We start from the raw sequence: 22211 nt of genomic DNA, 5'->3' as shown, positions 1-22211 counted from the left end.
GACAATTATATAAACGAAATGTGCTAAACACTCCTGTTTAAAGGCAAAATGGTTGACAAAGTAATACCCAGTGACAAACAGATCTTTTTATCCTCCAGATCTTGATTTCTTCAAGCAGTGTGTGAGCCATCACTGGCAGTGTTCTTTAAAGTATAGATTTCTACTACTGGTTTGTCCAATGCTATTTCTACCATGTTCCTCAAAGTTCTTCCAGCCTCCACCCACTGCCCTATTCTAACGGTATGTCCACACTTAGAGGTATTACAGCAGCATTCTACTTGGTACCAGAATCTGTATTTTTAAAAAACTTTTGCTGTAACAAATTATCACAAACTTAATGGCTTAAAACAACACACGTTTATTATCTCATAGTTTCTGTGGTCAGATGTCTCGGGCAGAGCTTGGTTCTTTAGAGCTCAGATGTTAGCAAGGCTCTGTCCTTTTCTGGAAACTGTGGATGAATCTGCATCCACGTCGTTGGCCAAATTCAGTTGCATTCAGTTGGAGGACTGAAGTCTCTGTTTCTTTACCAGCTGTCGCCAGAGGTTATTTTCAGCGTCTAGAGGCTGCCCTTGTTCTTTGGCTTCTGGTTTTCTTTCTGTCTTCAAAAGCCGCAATGGCAGATCAAGTCTTTTTATATGCTTTGAGTCTCTCTGACCTCTCTGTTCTCTTGTAGTTCTGATTTGACTTTTCTGCCATCTGCTGCTGTTAAGGGATCATTTGATTCCTTTGGTTCATTGCAGTAGTCCACAGTAGTTCTTTATTTTAAGATCAGCTGATAAATAACCTAATTCTATCTGTAAAATCCCTTCACAGCAATACTTGGATTAGAGTTTGGTTGAATTACCAACCAATAAAACTGGGGGACAGAAACTTTGGGGTGATAACTTTAGATTTCTATCACATATCATGGTGAAAAATCTAGGATGTCACCTCTATTTCAGTTACATACTTGAGGTGAAATGTAGGGGAATTAGTTCAGGTTTTAGCCGTCTTAATCTGATCAAACAAATAGGTAGGTGACAGTGCTTTGTTGTGTGATAATACCTTGCTACTTGACTGTTTGCTACAATAGTGATTGTTTGGCTGAGTCAGTAAACGACTCCAGAGACTTTGGAAATGCAAAAGCACGTAATTTAAGTAATGTGTTATATGTTTTAAAGCATTTCTTAGTTGTCTAAAAACATACATTATAATATTCTTATTGCTGTCGTGTAGAAGAGTACAGGGTTAAAGCTAATTAAACTTCCTTTTGTTAATCTTTTTTTTCTAATACTGTAACTTCTATGAGTTTCTTGTAATTTTAGAAACCATATGTGAAAATATAAAAACTGTGATAGGAAAATATCCCTGTCATAAAATTGGCCACTGGGAGTCACAGCTGCTTCTCCTTTAAGTTTAAAGAATTTATGTATAGAAAGTCTTAATGGGACATAAGTGAAAAAGAATGCTTCTTCTTGAAAAAGAATACTTTTGAAAACATGTTGTAGGCATGAGGACTATGATGCATGGTCGATACTAAACAAGAAATTGAATAAAAGAGTTGAAAAAATTGAGGAAGAATATGTAGACTTTCGTTTTTTAAACTCTTACATTTAATGTTAAATACATGAAAACTTCTATAATTTGTAAATTTTAACTTTTGGAGGTTGACAGCTTTTATAAAGAGACATCACAGGACTTAATGGTATGAATTGCTGGTTTATGCTGAGGTCTTTCGGAGAAGGCACTGGTACCCCACTCCAGTACTCTTGCCTGGAATATCCCATGGATGGAGGAGCCTGGTAGGCTGCAGTCCATGGGGTTGCTAAGAGTCGGACACAACTGAGCGACTTCCCTTTCACTTTTCACTTTCATGCATTGGAGAAGGAAATGGCAACCCACTCCAGTGTTCTTGCCTGGAGAATCCCAGGGACGGGGGAGCCTGGTGGGCTGCCGTCTATGGGGTTGCACAGGGTCGGACACGACTGAAGTGACTTAGCATGGCATTGTATACATGAGTTTAAAGCTCCAGGAGTTGGTGATGGACAGGGAGGCCTGGCGTGCTGCAGTCCATGAGGTTGCAAAGAATCGGACATGACTGAGCGACTGAACTGAACTGAACTTGTATTTAATAAGGAGATTTTGGTTAGTTTTTAATTCTATGCTGCTGCTAAGTCACTTCAGTCGTGTCCGACTCAGTGCGACCCCAGAGACGGCAGCCCACCAGGCTCCCCCAACCCTGGGATTCTCCAGGCAAGAACACTGGAGTGGGTTGCCATTTCCTTCTCCAATGCATGAAAGTGGAAAGTGAAAGTGAAGTCGCTCATTCGTGTCCGACTCTTAGCAACCCCATGGACTGCAGCCAACCAGGCTCCTCCATCCATGGGATTTTCCAGGCAAGAGTACTGGAGTGGGGTGCCATTGCCTTCTCCATTTAATTCTATAACTGAGGTTAAAAATCTCTTTTAAAATCTTATTTCTGGTGCAGGAAAACCTTGGTCATACAACAAAGTAGGTAATCAAGATTAAAGAATTTCAGAAACTTTTTAATCATTATTGCCTCTGGTAAAGAATACTGAATGTTTGCCCTATCTTTCCCCATCCTCACAGATCAGTTTTCTTCTGCTGCTATTTAAGTGTTCCTCTATTTTTCATCCTATTTTTAATTAAAAATTTTTTTTTACTTCAGAAGTTCTTTCATTTACTTGTCAGCCTTTGCAAGTAGTATAGCATTTATATGTACTGAGCTAGAATCCTTATTTGTGTTAGCATACTGTTAACAGATTAAGTATGATGTTTAGATTATAGCCATTTTTGGCTGCTTTTGTTGATGCCAGGAACTCAATTCTAATAGTGTTCCTAGAAGAGCAGATAAAGGACTAGTTTTTCTGTGAGTAGCTTTTCCCTGACACTTCTTTTTCTGATCTGGGTTAGCTGTTCCTTGAGTGTGAGCCTGTAGAACTCTCTCTGCTAGGCTCTTATCTTACTCCATTACTGGGTTATGATCTTTAGGACAGATTCCTTCTATATACCTTCTTGTTTACCTGTCACAGATATATATATATATATCTGTATACCCTGGGTATAAAGGGACATCAGTAAATGTTGGTTGACTGAATGGATTGATGGATGTAAGTTGTAGTGAGTTGAATGGTGGCCCCCAAAATGACATGTTTACATTCTAACTCCTGGAACCCTGAGTACTGCTTTTTGTGGCCAAAACATATTAATTTAAGGATCTTGAGAGGGGTATCTCTCAAGGAGAGTGGACAGTTAAGGAGAGAGGAAAAGAGGGGAAGATAATCCTGGTTATTACCTGGATGCAAGTGCGCCCTAAATCCAACCACAAGTGTACTTAGTGGCACAGAGAAATTTGGCACAGACAGGAGAGATATACAGAGGAGAAGGTGATATGAAGTGAGGCAAACATTGAAGTATTGTAGCATGAAACTAAATAAATTTTAGTGATTAATTTTAAAAAGTTAATGCCACAGGCAGAAAAATGGTCCCCCAAAGATGTCTGTGTCCTAATACCCAGGAGTTGTGAATATGTTACATTACATGGTAAAGAGAAATTAAGGATGCTATGGAATTAAGATTGCTAATCATCTCATCTTACACAAGAAGATTATGCTGGACTAATAGAGTGAACCCAACAGAATCACAAGGGTTCTTAAATGGCGAGGACCTTTGTGTTCTCTAACACAAAAGTCACCAGCGTCTCTGGAAGCTACAGGAGCCAGCAGGCAAGGAATTCTTTGATTGCTGGCCTTCAGTAGGTGTTAGACTCTGCTGAAAACTTGTTCTTAGACTTCTGGTTTCCAGAACTTTAAGAGAGAATACATTTCTGCTGTTTTAAGCCACTCAGTTCGTGGTAGTTTGTTACAGCAGACAGAGGAAACTCCTATATGTATATAGTGTTTTGAGGCAGTGACATCCCAACACTGATGATTGGAATATTTGTGTCCAACTTGGCGTGGCATAGTTTTTCTTTCATATATTGAGTAAAAATTAGCCTTAATCTAGATTATATTAGTTTCTTATTGCTGCTGACACAGATTATAGTGGTTTCAAATAACTCATTTATTACTTTAAAATTCTGGAAGTCAGAAGTCTGGAATAGGTCTTAGTGGGCTAAAGTCAGAGTATTAGTAGGACTCCATTCTTTTGTGGAGGTGCTAGGGGAGAATCTTGTTTTCTTCTCTTTTCCAGCTTTTAGAACTGCCCATATTTTTTGGCTCATGCATTCTTACCAACTTCAAAGCCTGCAGTGGTTAGTTGAGCCTTTATTTCACATCATTTTTTCCCCTTGTAATTTAAGGACCTTTGTGATTCTGTTGGGTTCATTCTATTAGTCCAGCATAATCTTCTTGTGTAAGATGAGATGATTAGCAATCTTAATTCCATAGCATCCTTAATTTCTCTTTACCATGTAAATGTAACATATTCACAACTCCTGGGTATTAGGACACAGACCTCTTTGGGGGACCATTTTTCTGCCTGTGGCATTAACTTTTTAAAATTAATCACCAAAATTTATTTAGTTTCATGGCAAAGTAGCCATAGTACCATTGATTGGTCTCTAATTTTAGTGGGATAATGTCTTATGTTTTAGTCAAAGTAATAATTGCAGATTGTTTAAAAATAGCACATAGTCCTTAGATGCAGTACTATAATGAAATGCTGCAGTCTTTAGCTTTATTCCTCCAGAACTAGCCTGTCCAGATCTTAGAGCTGTTCCTTTTGGAATTTAGCTTCCCTTACCTGAATAAGTTGCTGTATTAGCTATCTGTTGTCACTATGACATATTACCACAAGTTCAGTGACTTAAAACAGTTTGGATTTATTTTCTTGTAGTTCTAGAAGTCAGAAGTCCAAAGTCAGTTTCATTGAGCTACAGTCAAGGTGTTGGTAAGACTGGTTACCTTCTGGAGGCCCTAGAGAGGATCCATTCCCCTGCTTTTTGGTTTTGTGTTTTCCAGTTTCTGGTGGTTACCTATGTTCTTTGGATTGTGGTCCCTTCTTTCAACTTAAAAGTGTACCGTATCACTCCAGTCTTTTTCCATCATCACATCACATCTCTTGTGAGGACACTGGGGGATGTATTGGGGGTCCGCCTGAATGATCTTCCATAGTCTTCCCATCTCAGGATCCTTAATCCTAAATGCATAATCTCTTTTGCTATGTAAAGTAACATTCACACGTTCTGGGGATTAGGATGTAGCCATCCTGGAGGGCCATTACTTAGTTGGCTGTATATAATTATATTGCTAATTCTTGATTTTCATTTTTAAAGTTGCTATATTTATCTTAAGGTAATTGATAATTATCTCCCCTGCATTATCTGAATATAATTGAAATATATCAAACTTTATTCCTTTGTCAGTGTTTTATATTACTGTGATTATATAAGTGCTGTTTAGTGTTGCATCAAGTAGTATATTATAATTTATCCTTCCTGTAAAATTTTAATTTTTCATAATGTTTCTTTTTTCCATTTGTCTAATTTTCTATGTGCCATTTGCTTCCTTTAAGCAACTGTTCTAATGCTGTGTCTTTTTAAAAATGCTCATAGTTTCATTTTTGTTTGTTTTAAACTGAGAACGTCTAATTCTCAGCTTCTCTTCTGGCTGTTTCCTATATTAGCTTGGTGTACAGCTCTTATCTCAGGATTTGCCTTAGCAAGTTTCTAGAGTTGCTCTATTTTTCCTAGTTAACATGTTTTCTTAGTTTATTTTCTCATTTTGGTGAAGGACATATTTGAGTACCTTTCTAGGAAAACTTACATGGGAAATAAACTTTAAGACCTTGAGTTTGAAATGCTTTTTACCTTCCTTGTAAATGGGTTGCTTGTTTGGCCAAGTATAGAGTTCTAGATTGGAATTTTGGAGGCATCATTCCTTTGTCTTCTGGCTTCCAGTGTTCTGCAGAAGTCAGACACAGTGATGGTTCCTAAGCTGTTGTAGGGGCTTGGTTTCAAAAAATTTAAGGTCTCTGTATGGTTAGTGTTTTCAGTTTCACAAATCTGCCCTGGTCTGGGACTTTATCTTTCTGGGGAGTTGGTGGATCCTTTAAATCAAGACACTTAGCCTGGGTTTTGGCAAACTTCCTTATATTTGATAATAGCTTTCCCACTGTTTTCTGTGTTCTCTATCTCTCTGGAATTTCTTCTGTGTGTGAGTGCTGCAGAGATTTCTAAATTTCTACTTTTTCTATGTTAGAGTGTCTTGTATATCTGTATTATACTTTCTGAAAGATGTCCATAATCTCAATTTCCAGTGCATCTAATAATTTATTTTGATATTTTAATATTCAATGATCTTTTTTGCTGCTGTTCTCTTAAAGTATTTAAAATGTAGCATCCATGAAAATGTAGTTTCATGGTTAAAATAACTTACCAGTGAAGTTCACCTTGGACTTTTATTCCTGTTCATACTGTCTGTTTCCTTCTAGATCTTTTTTTTTTCTCTCTCTCCTTTTTCTTTTTTTTTTTTACTCTCATACCTTTTCTTAGTGAAGGCATATATATTGAATGAGGCACTAAATAGCTACTTGGAGTCTGTGTGTGTGTGTGTTGACAATGGTAGGAAGGGGGAAATTAGTGGAGAGAGGTTATTCTGCCTCTTTTTGGGCTTTGCTATAGGAGCATTGGACAGTTAGATAAATTTTTGTTGGAAAAATATCTGATTTCAGTATATATAGGTCCTTTCTCTTAAATTTCCCAAAGAAAAATTCTTTAATATTCGGTATTAATGTCTAGCTGCTGTTCTGAATGTAGAAAGGGAGAAGTCTTCTTTTCAATATGCAGATTTTCGCTTAGTCTCTTACATAGTTATTCTCCACTGTGACTGGGACCCACCTGCTGCTGCTGCTGCTAAGTCACTGCAGTCATGTCCAACTCTGTGCGACCCCATAGACGGCAGCCGACCAGGCTCCCCCATCCCTGGGATTTTCCAGGCAAGTGTACTGGAGTGGGGTGCCATAGTCCTGAGGTATTGACGTTTCTTTTCCTTGGGGACTAACACCTTGGTGTTTTGGGGGTGGAGTAGCTGCACAAGATGAGGAAGGCCTTGCCTTTTCATCCCTTATTATATACTCTCTTAAACTAGTTTTCCTTGATTTCAACCAGGAGTCTGTTTCACACCTTCTGTGGTCTCCAAAAGCTTGGACTTCCCAGAGTGATTGTCATTAGGTACCTGACAAATGCTGGAGATGAATACTGGTGTTCAGTTCGTTGTACTATTTTGGATATTGTTATAGTCATCCGGGTACAATGCGTTTGTCAAACTGCAAGTCTGAGCATACAGTCCCTGCAAGACTGCTGTATCTTCAGGTGCCGACTGTAAGTTTAGGGGTCCCCAGGGCCACTTTCATTTCAGACTTGCTGGCTGCAAATTCAGGCTTTCCCAAGCCCACTCTAAGGTCTGATAATTCACTAGACAGATTGAGGATCCACTGAAAGTGCAATACTTACAGTTAGTTTTATTATAGAAAAGATACAGATTAGAACCTTCTAAAGAAAGAGCTACGTAGGCTGAAGTCTGGGACTGTTCCAAGCAAGAGCCGTGACGTGTTATCCTCTTGGCGTTGACACATGCACTACGCCCAGAGTATTGGCAAGCAGGGAAGCTCACGGAGCCTCCATGCCTTGAGTTTCCATTGGAGTTTCATCACATAAAAATGATTGCATCGTCGATCAAGTGGCTAAACTCAATCTCCATCCCTTCTTCTGCCCAGAGGTGACCTTTAACGTGAATGGTCTTTATGGGTGGTCATTATGGCATGACCTACTTCACTAAAAGTCACCTTGTTAGCATGAACTGTCAGGCTCACTTGAGGTTGAGGGGCCTTCCACAAATAACAGAAACACTCTCCTGGCTGGGGAAATTTCCTGGGGTATAGGGGTTATCTCCCAGGAACCTGGAAAGGCCAAACATCTCTTTGGACTGAGACCAAATTCTTTTTATATGTTGTGCTACATTGTTTCATGCTAAGAAGGTAACAGCACTGCCAGGGACCTCTTTTTCTCCCAAGTTTCATATCCCATGTATCTATTTAAAATTTCCCACTCTTTCTGTCTCTTACTTTCATTTAGGTTAGTGGTCTGTTTTGAAATAATGGAATCTGGTCTTTAATTGAAGACATTTTCATAAAAGGTAATAAGTTCTTTTGCCTTCCACTTCCAGTCTGATCTTAAGACTGTTTGAGTAATGATTTACCAAGGGAGACACAATTTGATGTGGTTTGATAAGCACACTTTTTCATTTTATAAAGCATTGCTTGCAGGTACCAGAAGTCTGATTGAAAGGAAGTAAAATTACTGGACCAATGAAACAGTAACAAGGTGGGGGGCAATTATGCTAAAGTTATGTACATAGTTTTAGATTATGTATAAGTGATTTATGTTTTTCAGAGTAGTTGATGGGGCAAAAATTAGATTGCTTATTTGAGACTTAATTTTGATTTGTTTTATTTTTAAAGGTCATGATGGTTGTCTTATTTTATCCTTCATTTAATTTCTTCCTTGAAGGTTATTACATGATATAGCAAAGCTAAATTGTACCTTCTTAATGGTAATACAGGACATAAAATTTTTGAATTGGCTTTAGATTTTATACTAAAATGCCTTTTTACCATCTCTTTTATTGTGTTAAAGCCATGTCTTTGTAGTAAAAACTAAACTTATTTAAGGTTATCTTTTGTTTTCTACTCTGGAAAAGTGTTAGGGATTCCTCCCAATAGTTTATTTAGGTCTTCCCTGCCTGTAGTACTCTAGGGAGTATGTTGGAGGCAGAGGGTAAGGGAGGGGTGATATTTAACAAATCAGTTCTATGTGGTATATCCTTTCACTAATCAATTCTGTGTGGTGCATTCCTAAAATCTCATGTGATTGTTGAGAGCCTGCGAGGGCCAGGGAGCCATGGCAAAATGGATCCAGTTAGAGCCCCCATTAATCTTAATCATTCCACTCTTTGACCCTGTTCTATTTGCTTTCTTGTTCTTATACCAACCCCCGCTCCCCAGTCGGTAAAGAATCTGCCTGCAATGCTGGAGACCTGGGTTCGATTCCCGGGTCGGGAATATCCCCTGGAGAAGGAAATGGCAACCCACTCCAGTATTCTTGCCGGGAGAATCCCATGGACAGAGGAGCCTGGCGGGCTCCAGTCCATGGCGTCGCAAGAGTCGGACACGAATGAGCGCACTGTCTGTCTGTGTGCTTCTCTGTATTTCCTAGCAGGAAAGTTGGTAGGTTGATTAGCTCACTTATTAAAGTAGGGTGTCTCATTTTAAATCAGGCTTATTTTAGAAATATTTTATACCTATTAAATGCCTCTGTGATGATGAAGAAAAGAATAATTGCTAGGAAAAAGAAAAGTTACCAAATGTATTTTAGCATCCTCTGCAGTTTAACATTCTTTAAGTTATTTACTTTGTATTGTCTCTCTTAAGCATGAATTTAATTTTAAAATTAGGCACATCTGTAGACTGAACCATGTAATATACTAGAATTCCATGTCCTTCTTGGATATCCTTTTGTTTTCTCTAGAGTTAATAATAACTGTTCCATTCCTTCTTTTGCTTGATTACTGTTGTAAAAATATTTAAATATTTGTAAAGTTTCTGATTGCTAAATTGTTTTTAGCCTGATTTCTTGACAACTGAACATAAGAAAATCAGTTTTGAGCATCTCTTATTTTCTAGTAGGGGCTAGGATAGTGTTTTGATTAAATAGATTTCTTAATTAGCCTAGCAGATCTGAGGTGATCTGAAATTATTTACTTTTTTCCATAAGGAAAGGCTATATTAATATGTTAAATTAGATTAATTCTGGTTTCTAAACTTGAGTCCAGATGATGTAAGGGAATTCATGTTGCATGGCATAAAGAATTAAGAACTTTGAAATTTGTAAATGGTCATATTTTTCCTCTTTAGTTAAATCACATTGTTACATTGCAGTTTTTACTTTATTGATGCCTTTGACTTTTAATTCTGTTGAGGCTGTAGTTTTGGTTTGATACTGCTTGGAGGCAAGAGAATGGAGATCATTCTTGGAAGTCTTTTATTTTAGATTTGACTCTGAATATGTTTGTGCTGTTGATGCAAAATAATAATTGTACCAAGTACATCATTCATAGTGTTGAATTTATATCTTGTTAAAATAGTTAACTTTTGTGAGTTCTTATCTATCTAATGTTCCATTTGATTCTTGAAGTAATGTTTAAGTCTACTGTTACAGGTTAATTGATGGATATAATATAATAGAGGAAAACTAACATTACAGAATTATTGAGCTATAATTGACAGTCAAGTTTAATTGTATACTATGTGCTGATTTGCTACACTGATATATTACAAAATGATCCTAGTGTTCGCTGACACTTTTCATCATATTACTTAATTACCGTTTCTTTTTTTTTTTTTTTTGTGGTGAGAAAACTCTATTCTCTTAGCAGCTTTTAAGTATGTAATCTGGTATTATTAGTGATAATCAGCATGCTGTACTTAAATCCCCGGAGCTTATTCAACTGTACCCTTTGACCAGAACAACTCCCCTTATCCCCTATCCCCAAGTCCCTGGTAACCACTGCTGTGAGTTCTGCGCTTTTACACTCCCATATAAATGGGGTGATACAGTATTGGTCTGACTTCTTTCACTTACCATCTTGAATGTCACGCACTCAAGGTCCATCCATATTGTCGCAAATGGCAGGACTTCGTTCTTTTAAATGGCTGACTGACATTTCGTTGGACTTACGGAGCACATCTTTATCCGTCTATCTACTGATGGACCTTTATTTTGTATCCGTATCTTGGCTGTTGTGAATAGTGCTTCAGTGAACATGGGAGTGTAGATATCTGAGATCCTGCTTTCATTTTCCTGGGCTATATGCTCAGAAGTGGGATTGCTGGATTATATGTAGCTCTATTTTTAATTTTTTTGAGAACCCTCTATACTGTTTTTCATAGTGTGTGTACCAACTTGTATTCCCACCAGCAGTGTATAAGGATTCCCTTTTCTCCAAGTCCTTATCCTTATCTCTTTTTTTTTTTTTAAATGATAGCCATTGATGAATAGCCATGAGATATCTCATTCTGGTTTTGATTTGCATTTTCCTAATGATTAGTGATATTGAGCACCTGTCTTTGTACCTGTGGACATTTGTATGTCTTTGGGAAAATGTCTGTTGAGTTCTCTTTCCATTTTTTTTTTTTAATTGGATTGGTTTTGTTTTGTTTGCTTTTTGCTGTTGAATTGTATGAGTTCCTTATGTATTTTGGAATATGTATCTGCATATGTATTCCTTATCACTCTTCTCTGCATTATGATTTTTTTCTTACAGGATTTTGTTTTCTAACATACTAGGTATTTGCTTGTTTCTCTTCCATGAGAAATTAAGCACTGTTAGAGATTTTTTTCCCTCCCTTTGGTCTAACTTGGTCACTTTTTGTATCTTTAATACCTGGAATGATCCTTAGTGTACATTTAAAGTCTCTGCTTCTCAGAAATAAGTGGTCTTAATAGGACAGAGCTTCTGAAATAAAATGAACATGTAAAGTGTTTAGCTTGACATGTTGGACATGAAGCACTCATTAATTGTAGTTGTTGAAGGATAAGAAAAGAAAAAATAGAATCAGACATTTCAGATAGAAATATCCTGAATAAGAGAAAACTGCATTCACATCTTAGGGACTAGGGTAGTACTATTTAGGAGCACACTGGAAAAATAAGGTTGGAAGTATATTGATCCTTTTGAATTGTGGTGTTGGAGACTTTTGAGAGTCCCTTGGACCGCAAGGAGCTCCAACCAGTCCATCCTAAGGGAAATCGGTTCTGGGTGTTCATTGGAAGGACTGATGTTGAAGCTGAAACTCCAATACTTTGGCCACTTGATGCAAAGAGCTGACTCATTGGAAAAGACCCTGATGCTGGGAAAGATTGAGGGCAGGAGGAGAAGGGGATGTCAGAGGATGAGATGGTTGGATGGCATTACTGACTCGATGGACATAGGTTTGGGTGGACTCCAGGAGTTGGTGATAGACAGGGAGGCCTGGCATACCTCCTTCATGGGGTCACTGAGCAGATATGACTGAACGACTGAACTGAACTGAACTGATATTGTGGAGACCAAGGTATTTGGATTTTGTACTGTCTAATGAGAAGTAATTGAGTATTTTTAAGGCAGAGGTGCCATAATGAAAGTGGTGGGTTTGGAAGATGAGTCCAACAGAAGTCCTTGAGGTTGACTGGAGATCCTTCTGGTGTAGGTTTAACTGGAAATTAATAAAACATTTAGAAATTTGTAATAAAAAATAAATTTGCAAAGTCATAAGTTACACTCAAATTTTAATGGTTTCCTCTCATTGTATCTGAACTGTTCAGTTCAGTCGCTCAGTCATGTCCAACTCTTTGCGACCCCATGAATCGCAGCATGCCAGGCCTCCCTGTCCATCACCAACTCCCGGGGTTCACCCAGACTCATGTCCATCGAGTCAGTGATGCCATCCAGCCATCTCATCCTCTGTCGTCCCCTTCTCCTCCTGCCCCCAATCCCTCCCAGCATCAGAGTCTTTCCCAATGAGTCAACTCTTCACATGAGGTGGCCAAAGTACTGGAGTTTCATCTTTAGCATCCTTCCTTCCAAAGAAATCCCAGGGCTGATCTCCTTCAGAATAATTATGATTTGGGTACAGCGTATATTTTGAATTATTTATGGAATTGCCAACTTTTAATATACTTTTCCATTTAAAACTAAAACTTTAATTTAAAATAAACCAAAATGTTTATATTGGTAACTAACTTACTAAATATACTAATATAGGGCAAAGTGTGTTTAGTCCTGCAAACATTGGTCAACCCCGAAAGACAACGTTATCTCCTGCCCAGTTGGATCCTTTTTATACTCAAGGAGATTCTCTGACATCTGAAGATCACCTTGATGACACTTGGGTGACTGTGTTCGGGTAAGGTTTCTAGATAATTTACCTTTAAAACAACAATGTTTTCTGATGAATATTATCAAGTATATTTAAAAAAACTAAAATAGTTGCACAGCAGATACTCATTTATCTACCTAGATTCACCTAAATTCATCTTTTTTGTTATTGTTGGTACATTTCAGGGCAAGTTGTAGACATCAATATATATCACCTTGACATTTCTTCTCTTCTTCTCTTGACATTTCTTTCCCTTCTCCGGGGGATCTTCCCAACCCAGGCATCGAACCCAGGTCTCCCGCATTGCAGGCAGGTTCTTTACCAGCTGAGCCACAAGGGAAGCCCTTGACATTTCAGCATGTATATTGCTTTTTGATTTTTAATAGTTTTTCCATCATTTTTCTGTTTGTCTTTTCTTAAATTATTTTCTCTTCAGCATATTTGCTGAATATTGGAAGCGGGTTGAACCACTAGACTTAGAAAGCCCCTTCCTTTGTTGAGATTGTGTCTGTGTTTATATTGGACTTTACCAGTTTTGAACTAACAAGTTGAATTGTATTTGTATATATATGCGCACTATGTCACAGGATTGGTACTTACTAACTCTAGAATACCGAACGTTAATAGAAACTGTGCATGACAGTCCTGGATGCATTTGAATAGGTTTTTAGATCCAAAAAAAGCACTTTAAGGCATCTGAGAAATCATACTGCATCACGAACAGATGAAAAACTGAAGGGGTAGACAGATTAAGTGATTTACTCAGAGACTTTATATCTAATTATCAGTAAAGCTTCAGCAAAAACCCAGGTTTCTTATTTTCAGGCTGTGATTGTTTATACAGTACTACATAAGGTTCGTTTCTGAAAGTGTGATGTCATACTGTTGCTGAACCTTAATTACTATACTTAGTTTTGGGGTGAAAAATACAAAAACATAAGAGCTTGAAGGAAGAACAGTGCACACAGTAAGTATTAGTGTACTTTAGTCAATTTATTTAAATTCAGAGGGATGTGTAAGATTAGAGTGAAGTTTTCCTTCTTACCTTTTCCCCAACAGCTACAGTTTTTCTCCTTATGAGGTAGTTACTGCCACCTGTGTTTTGTGTCACCTTCCAGAGAGAGTTGTTGTTGCTGATTCTGTTTAGGTGAAAAGCAGGGTCATATTGCTTTTCCTTGTTCTCCAGAAAGCCCACACTCAGCCCTACGTCCATAGCCACTGGCTGACTGCTGCTGCTTTTTTTTTTCTGTGTTTGTGTTTAAATTTTTGTATTCTCTCATGAAGTGCTTGTCTGTCTGTTTTTGAATGTATCTGTCCACTCAAGTGTCTTCTTCAAGTTTAGTAGTAATGGTGTCACTTTTAAGCTTCCTAAGTAGTTGGGTAAATTAATTGAAGTATTCTACTTCTTTAAGTCCTTCATTTTTAAGACTTAACCTTTCCCACCCATATATTTTCTGTTGCTTTTATATTTTAGTAACCCTGCTTATGAGTTTAATTGCAAGAACAGAAACATTTTTTTCTATGGGATAAAATATCATCTTTTGGTTATAGGGAAGTACAGCTAAAAAGTACAGTTAAAATACATTATATATGTTCTTCCTTTGATAATTTGACTTTTTCCTTCTGACTCAGGGTCATCATGAAATAACATTTATTGTTTTAGGGTAATGATTTTTTTAAAAAAATTTAATTGGAGGATGGTTTCTTAACAGTGTTGGGTTTGTTTCTGCCATACAATGGGTGAATCAGCTATAAGTATACATTTTTCCCCTCCCTCTTGAGTAGGGTGATTCTTTGACAGAATACTGGACTGTTTCTCCTCATAGTGGTCCTAGACTCTTAGATTTATGTTTTATTTCTCAAGTGCCTCCCTCAAGTGCAGACATTATTTCTCTGGTTTTGATATTTTTTAGTCCTGCTTTGCAGTCACCCTGACTTTTTTGTTGTTTTCTTTGGAGTTAGAAACCTTATATCCAAACTTACGTAACATAAAATAAATTTCCAATCTTGAATGCAGTATTTTAGTCACATAGATTTTAATATGTGAAGTTTCTTATTTATTTTTATGACTCACATTTTTTCCTTTAAGTTTCTAATTCAGGCTCCAGATAACTGAAGTTATTGGTTAAGGAAACTCCAGTTTTTCAAGTTGAAAATAGCTGTATTATTTGAACTATCAAAGTTATATCTCATTGTGTTAGTCAAGGCATTCAGCACTTTATGAAGAAGAAAGTAAAAATCACTTAGAATTTTCCATACAGAGATAAGGCCATTTAAAACTTTGGTAGCCATCTTTTTAATTGATTGTTTACCATTGATTCTAGTTCTGAGTTTTTGTTTTAGGAACACATTTTTGAGTTTTCAGGTGGTGCTCAATATATATTGATATGACTCTGTATAATGTAAAGTTCTTTGCTCTATAATAACCATAGTAGTATATCCCACCCCCCCGCAACAAGCATGTATGCACATACACATACCCACGTAAAGTAAGTTACATGCAGAACTGTGACTTGAATTTTAGAAATTTCAGGGGTGGAATTTGGAGATGGATAAAAGTAGCTGAGTCAGAACTAATTTTAACATAATTTGCTTTTGGGTGATGGGCAAATGAATAGATTTAACTAATAATAGAGGAAAGCAGAATGATCAAGGGTCTCTTATTAATGTACTAGACAGCTGGGGGGAGTTTATCTTGAAACGCTTGTAAGTTAATGTGCATTCGTCATTATTGATGTTGATTGGGCAAGTTTTTTTTCCCCAGGTTTCCTCAGGCATCTGCTTCCTATATATTATTACAATTTGCACAATATGGGAATATCTTAAAACATGTGGTAAGTCTTAATTCTTTTCAGTTCAAGATTTAAGCTGAGGAAAGATAACCTGTGAATTTGCTGCTGAATGTCTTAAAAGTTTTTCTTTCTTTTTTAAAATTTTCAAAGGATATATCTGTTGGAGTCTGACAGGTTGGAAGTTGCATAGTATTTGATAAAAAGAGATAGAGAAGATAAATGAGAGTTTCAGGCTTCCCCCCTTTTAAAAATAGTTAACAGTTCTTAAAAAAGATTATGACAAATTTTCCAAATTGAGCTTGTTTTATTGGGGTAAACGAAAGGATATTTCTAACTTTGAGTTCTTAGAGTTTCTTTAGTTTTACAGAGATCTTTTTTTTTCTTTAAATTACCTTGCACAGTAAATTATATATAACAAATCTTTTCTTTGTTGCTACAGATTGACTTGTTTAATTCCTACAAAAAATCAAATCGATGAATACAGTTTTAAAAAAATTTCATAGCAAGTGTAGATAAGACCTTTTTGTAAGAAACAGTTATCTTTTGAGAATTACTTTGCTTGTAGAGAATATTTGCTACATATTCTTTATATAAGAGATTTAAGAATTAGAGATACTGAAATTGTTTAAATAGAATTTTTGTTGAATTCTAGTATACAGCTTTTTACAGGGCATCAGATAAAAAGTAGAAGCAGATTTATTTTTGTGTGTTTCTGTTTTCTAATAGAAAATTTGAATTTTATATACTTTATATTTTAATTTAAGAGAAAACTTCATTTTTTGCAGATGTCTAACACAGGAAATTGGATGCATATTCGTTATCAATCTAAACTGCAAGCCCGGAAAGCCTTAAGCAAAGATGGAAGGATTTTTGGAGAATCTATCATGATTGGTGTAAAACCATGTATAGATAAAGTAAGTTATTGCTGATGTAAGGAAAACAGCTTAATTTATCTGAAGAACACAGAACTAAGTACTAACATTGGTGGTGGGTCACTTTTCTTCACTGTACTGCTTTTGCTTAGTTTTTGAAAATGTGATGGATGATGTTACAGCACTCTTTGATGATAAGTCAAAGATATTTAGTCACAATATTCTAGACATAATATATCCTAACCCCTTCACTCTGTAGGTAGTCAAGAGGTCTTAGGTAACTTACCCAGGGTTGTTAAGGTGAGGCCTACATTCTATGTCTTTTAACCCATTCCCTTTTTTGTGCAAAGCAATGTCAGATTCAAGTACTTTAAAGGAGTGGTGCTATTTCAGAATGAACTATTCCATAGGAATGGTGAAAAGTGAAAGTGAAGTCGCTCAGTTGTGTCCGACTCTTTGCGAACCCGTGGACTGTAGCCCACCAGGCTCCTCCGTCCATGGGATTCTCCAGGCAAGAATACTGGAGTGGGTTGCCATTTCCTTCTCCAGGGGATCTTCCAACCCAGGGATTGAACCCGGGTCTCCTGCATTGGAGGCAGACGCTTTAACCTCTGAGCCACCAGGGAAGCCGTTGAACGGTAACTGAGGGTTACCTTTTGAAAGACTGAAGCTTTTTTTTTAATGTAATATCAAATAGATTTATTTACATGTATATTTTTTAAAACTTCATAAAAAATGTCTTTATTTATTTGGCTGTTCCAAGTCTTGGTTGCAGCACGTGGGATCTAGTTGCCACACCAGAGAGTGAACCTGAGTCTTCTGCATTTGCAGTGCAGAGTGTAGCCACTGAGCCACCAGGGGAGTTCCTAACTTTTTGTTTTATATTGAAATATAGTTGATTAACAATATTGTGATAGTTTCAGGTATATAGCAAAGTGATTCAGTTATACATAAACATGTATTTGTTCTTTTTCAAATTCTTTCCACATTTACATTGTTACATAATATTGAGCAGCTTTCCCTGTGTTATATAGTAGGTCCGTCCATGTTGATTGTCCATTTTAAATATATCAGTGTGGTTATGTCAGTCCCCGTAACGATCCCTTCTGCCCATCCTTATCCCAGCAACCATAAGTTGATCCTCTAAGTCTGTGAGTATCTTTCTGTTTTCTAAGTTCATTTGTATCTTTTAAAATTCCATTTATAGGTGATACCATATGATATTTATCTTTCTCTATGTGACTTACTTAGTATGACAATCTCAAGGGGTGTCTGTGTTGCTGTAAATGGCATTATTTCATCATTTTTAATGGCTGAGTAATACTTCATTGTATATATATGTCACATCTCTATCCATTCCTCTGTCAATGGATGTTTAGGTTGCTTCCATGTCTTGGCTGTTGTAAGGTGAAGCTCTTTTATTAGTCATTTCTGTTTTAAAATACTTAAATAATACTAAATGTTTATATGGGGCTTCCCTCATGGCTTAGTTAGTACAGAATCTGTCTTCAGTGCAGGAGATCCAGGTTCCATCTCTGGGTCAGAAAGATCCCCCTGGAGAAGGGAAAGGCTACCCACTCTTGTATTCTTGCCTGGAGAATTCCATGGACAGAGGAGCTTGGTGGGCTGTAGTCCATGGAGTGCACTGAGCTGGACGTGACTGAGTGACTCACATATACACAAACAGACATATATTTATATACTTTTAAATAAACTGAGTACACTTTAAACTTTTCTTTGTAAAAAGATCATGCTTTTCTTGTAAAATCATGATCATTCTTTAAAGTATGTGAACTTCTACCTACCAGGCACTGTGCTTGATACTTATATATATACATTAGTGCATGAATTAGACATGGCTCCTGTTATTACAATCTAGGATTGCTGAGTAGTTGTGTAATTATTACATTGTGCTGTAACAGATCATCGTAGAGGCTAGAGGAAAATTTGGGGTTACTGAGTATAAAATAGCACTGGACTTTGATCCCCTACCCATCTCAACTTCCCCCAAAATTCTCTTGTCTTTCTTACTGATTTCATAGTGTTTGTTGCTGCTGCTGCTGCTAAGTCGCTTCAGTCGTGTCTGACTCTGTGCAACCCCATAGACGGCAGCCCATCAGGCTCCACCGTCCCTGGGATTCTCCAGGCAAGAACACTGGAGTGGGTTGCCATTTCCTCCTCCAATGCATGAAAGTGAAAAGTGAAAGTGAAGGCGCTCAGTCGTGTCCGACTCTTAGCGACCCCATGGACTGCAGCCAACCAGGCTCCTCCGTCCATGGGATTTTCCAGGCAAAAGTACTGGAGTGGGGTGCCATTGCCTTCTCCATAGTGTTTGTTAGGAGAGTCTTACTCTTGAGAGTTGATAGTAGATATTTGAGGTCATTCAAGTGAGATTTCTGTTTGAGCATTAGATTTCATGCTAGCTAAGAAGCAGGTATTGTTTTATCAAGTCTAAAATTATTTGAAAGGTGAATTAGATCAAATAAAGTATGCTTCTTTTAATGATGTTTTGTTTGGATGTAATAGTGGATAAGATGTAGTATGTTAGTAAACAGAAGTTCTTTCTTTCTCCAGAGCGTCATGGAAAACAGTGACAGGTGTGCTTTGTCATCTCCATCTCTCGCCTTCACACCACCCATCAAAACCTTAGGTACACCAACCCAGCCTGGAAGTACTCCTCGGATTTCTACCATGAGACCTCTGGCTACAGCGTACAAAGCTTCTACTAGTGACTATCAGGTATTTTAAGGATTGGATAAAGAACATACTTTAAAGGCTGCAGTGCATAGTGTGTTTGTTTAACTTTTTCGTTGGGTTGATTTGTATGCAATTAAATGCCATTAAATATTTCCTATTGAAGTTGATTACCTTGATGAAACCAATAAACTTTGTGTTTTTAAATTTTCTATTTTACAAATTACAGTTTTGGCCAGTGGAAATTTATCTTGAATTTTCAAAAAAAAATCTTTATCGTTTTAAAAAACATTTTGAGAGTTGTTATTTTAGTTTTTTCTAAGTTACGTTTGCATACATAAAAAGTTTCTTGTGGACATCTCTGGCGTGAGAGAATGTTAAAACTCTATTAGTTGATAACTAAATCTAAGGTATCACAAACCTTAGATTGGAAGTAGTTTTGGTGATCAAAAGAAAACATTGCCTAGCTCCCATTTCAAAATTTAACCATTTCAAAAAAGCTTAAAGGAAAAGTTCATTATGTTTATTGAAGAATACTAGAAATATTATGATTCTCATTCAGTATATAATTATCTCCTGCTTAATTAGCCAGGGGTTCTAAACTTGCCCAGTTACAGAGACAAGTCCTAAGACAGCAAATAAGACACTTTAATAGAGCAGTTGGACTTCTCTTGAAATTTGGGAATCATTCTACAACTGGCTTAATTTTTCCTTTTCCTTTTTTTTCTTTTAATCATCATTTTAAAGTCCTCATCTCCTGTCGCTTTAGTGTTTGTTCATTTTACTAATTGGGCAGCAGATGCACCTTGCTTTGCCAAAGGAGTATAATTTTGCCATTCTTAAAAGCATATGGATCTTCTAACTAAGCCTGTGTTTTAATCTTTAATTATACAATTCAGTGCTACAAATCCATTTTAGTGTTTGGTAGTTTAAAATTAGCTGTTAACTCTAGAATGGACTCTGACACTAAAACCATAACCGTACAATTTTACGTATGTGTGTTTTTTTGATAGGTGATTTCTGACAGACAAACACCAAAAAAAGATGAAAGTCTTGTATCCAAAGCAATGGAATACATGTTCGGCTGGTAGTGTAGGAAGAGCTGAGATGCCAACTACAAAGGAGAAGACTGCCACACTAAAACAGAATTCGCAGGGTGCTGCTGGGATTCTTCGGTTAGTTATATAACCACTCTCGACAGCGTCGTATAGCTGTCTCATACTTCCTTTGGAAGCTTTTTTCTTTAAGAATATAGCAAATTGTAGCTCGCACTTTAAAAGATGCTTGAGGTACATTTTAAAGAAACAAATCCTTGTATAGAAGATTTGGGGCTTTTGGTGATAGTGTGTGATTAACTGCAAAAACTCATTGATTACTGTAAATTATATAATTGAGTTTGTAGTGAGCCTTTGTAGTCTTCATAAGTTGGTGAGGTGAATTTCATGAAGGGTAACTGTACAGCTGCTTCTAACAAGACACAAAGATTATAATTAACAGTTTGAATTAGGGTCTTTTATTAATTTAGATAGTATTTAATATTTTAATTATCCTTGTTTATATTGTCCTGTCCTGGGTGATCATCTTTCAGTCTTGTAAAGCCAATGCAATCTTTTAAAAAACCTGAAGTTTCTTGATAATAAACTTGTCAATTATATGTATTGAGCAGTTTTTGAGAGTGATTTATTAATTAGTACAAAAAGTTTGAAGTCTTTGCAGAAATAGAGAAAATATGTCAGGAACCTTCATCTGCCTATAATCTAGCTTTAATAACCACGTAACCACTACTATTTTGCCATGCTAGTTTAATCTCTCACTCTTTTTGTTTAAAGTATATCTGAGATGTGATTTTAAATACTTGAGGTTATATCAAAGAAAGAATATTTCCATATGTAATTACCATGTCAGTATCTCACCTAAAAGAAGAATAATTTTTTAAGTTCTAATATCTAGTCCTTTAAAAAAGTTTTCCAGTTGTTTCAAAACTTTGTTTGAATTTTACAGTTGGTTGGTTTGAGTCACTATTGAGACCACGTCTACACAGTGTATTTGGTTTTGTCTCTGGAGTGTCTTGAAGTTTAAATTAGAGTTTCCTTGCTCTTCTCCACTGTTCAGTACACCTTGACTTGTTCAAGGTACCATGTGAGTTGCCTCTGTAGAGTCCCACAGACAGAATTTGATCAGTAGTTTTTTTGTTTTACTTATTCTATCATTTGTCCCATATCCTAGAAGTTGTATCTGCTGCTGCTAAGTCGCTTCAGTCGTGTCCGACTCTGTGTGACCCCATAGACGGCAGCCCACCAGGCTCCTCCGTCCCTGGGATTCTCCAGGCGACAACACTGAAATGGATTGCCATTTCCTTCTCCAGTGCATGAAAGTGAAAAGTGAAAGTGAGGTCGCTCAGTCGTGTCCGACTCTAGTGACCCCATGGACTGCAGCCCACCAGGCTCCTCCATCCATGGGATTTTCCAGGCAAGAGTACTGGAGTGGGGTGCCATTGCCTTCTCTGGAAGTTGTATCTAGGGAAGGTTAATTAGATTCTGATCTCATTTTTTTGAGCAAGAAGACTTGATGGTAGTATGGGATACTTTATGTTAAACCAGGGGACATTTAGTTCTGGTTGTCCCACTTTTATAATCCTGAGGTTGGTCACTGGGCACGTGGGCTAAAGCCAGACACTATCGTTGGAAAGGTCGCCATTAACTTTTTATATAACATTTTAAAAAGCATGCATTAATGATACTTGTATGAACCAGTTATTTCATTAAGGTTTGTAAAATGATGCTTTTCTTTCATTCCTATTGTATTTGTTAGCTGTAATTCTTTTCATATGGAATGACTTTGGGCCATCCATTAGGGCTGTTTGGTTATCATGAAATATATTCATGTCAGGATGCCAGGATAAATATTAAATTTGTTTCCTTTATCAGTTTTCAGA

At 37.0% G+C, this 22211-nt stretch overlaps 1 protein-coding gene across 1 annotated transcript in view; it reads left to right on the top strand.

Moving 5' to 3' along the window:
- Positions 1–20934, top strand: part of NUP35 (nucleoporin 35) — a 32069-nt gene extending 11135 nt beyond the window's left edge. The window contains exons 5-9 of the mRNA XM_061433458.1: positions 12804–12945; positions 15683–15752; positions 16496–16624; positions 19157–19321; positions 20290–20934. Of these exons, the coding sequence (XP_061289442.1) occupies positions 12804–12945; positions 15683–15752; positions 16496–16624; positions 19157–19321; positions 20290–20367 (584 nt within the window). The 3' untranslated portion in view covers positions 20368–20934. The remainder of the gene's footprint in view (positions 1–12803; positions 12946–15682; positions 15753–16495; positions 16625–19156; positions 19322–20289) is intronic.
- The last annotated feature ends 1277 nt before the right edge of the window (positions 20935–22211 follow it).

Source organism: Bos javanicus, chromosome 2 (assembly GCF_032452875.1).
Source record: "Bos javanicus breed banteng chromosome 2, ARS-OSU_banteng_1.0, whole genome shotgun sequence".
NCBI classification, from domain to species: domain Eukaryota; kingdom Metazoa; phylum Chordata; class Mammalia; order Artiodactyla; family Bovidae; genus Bos; species Bos javanicus.
Note: the sequence above shows the minus strand (reverse complement) of the source record. Positions and strands in the feature narration are given on the sequence as shown.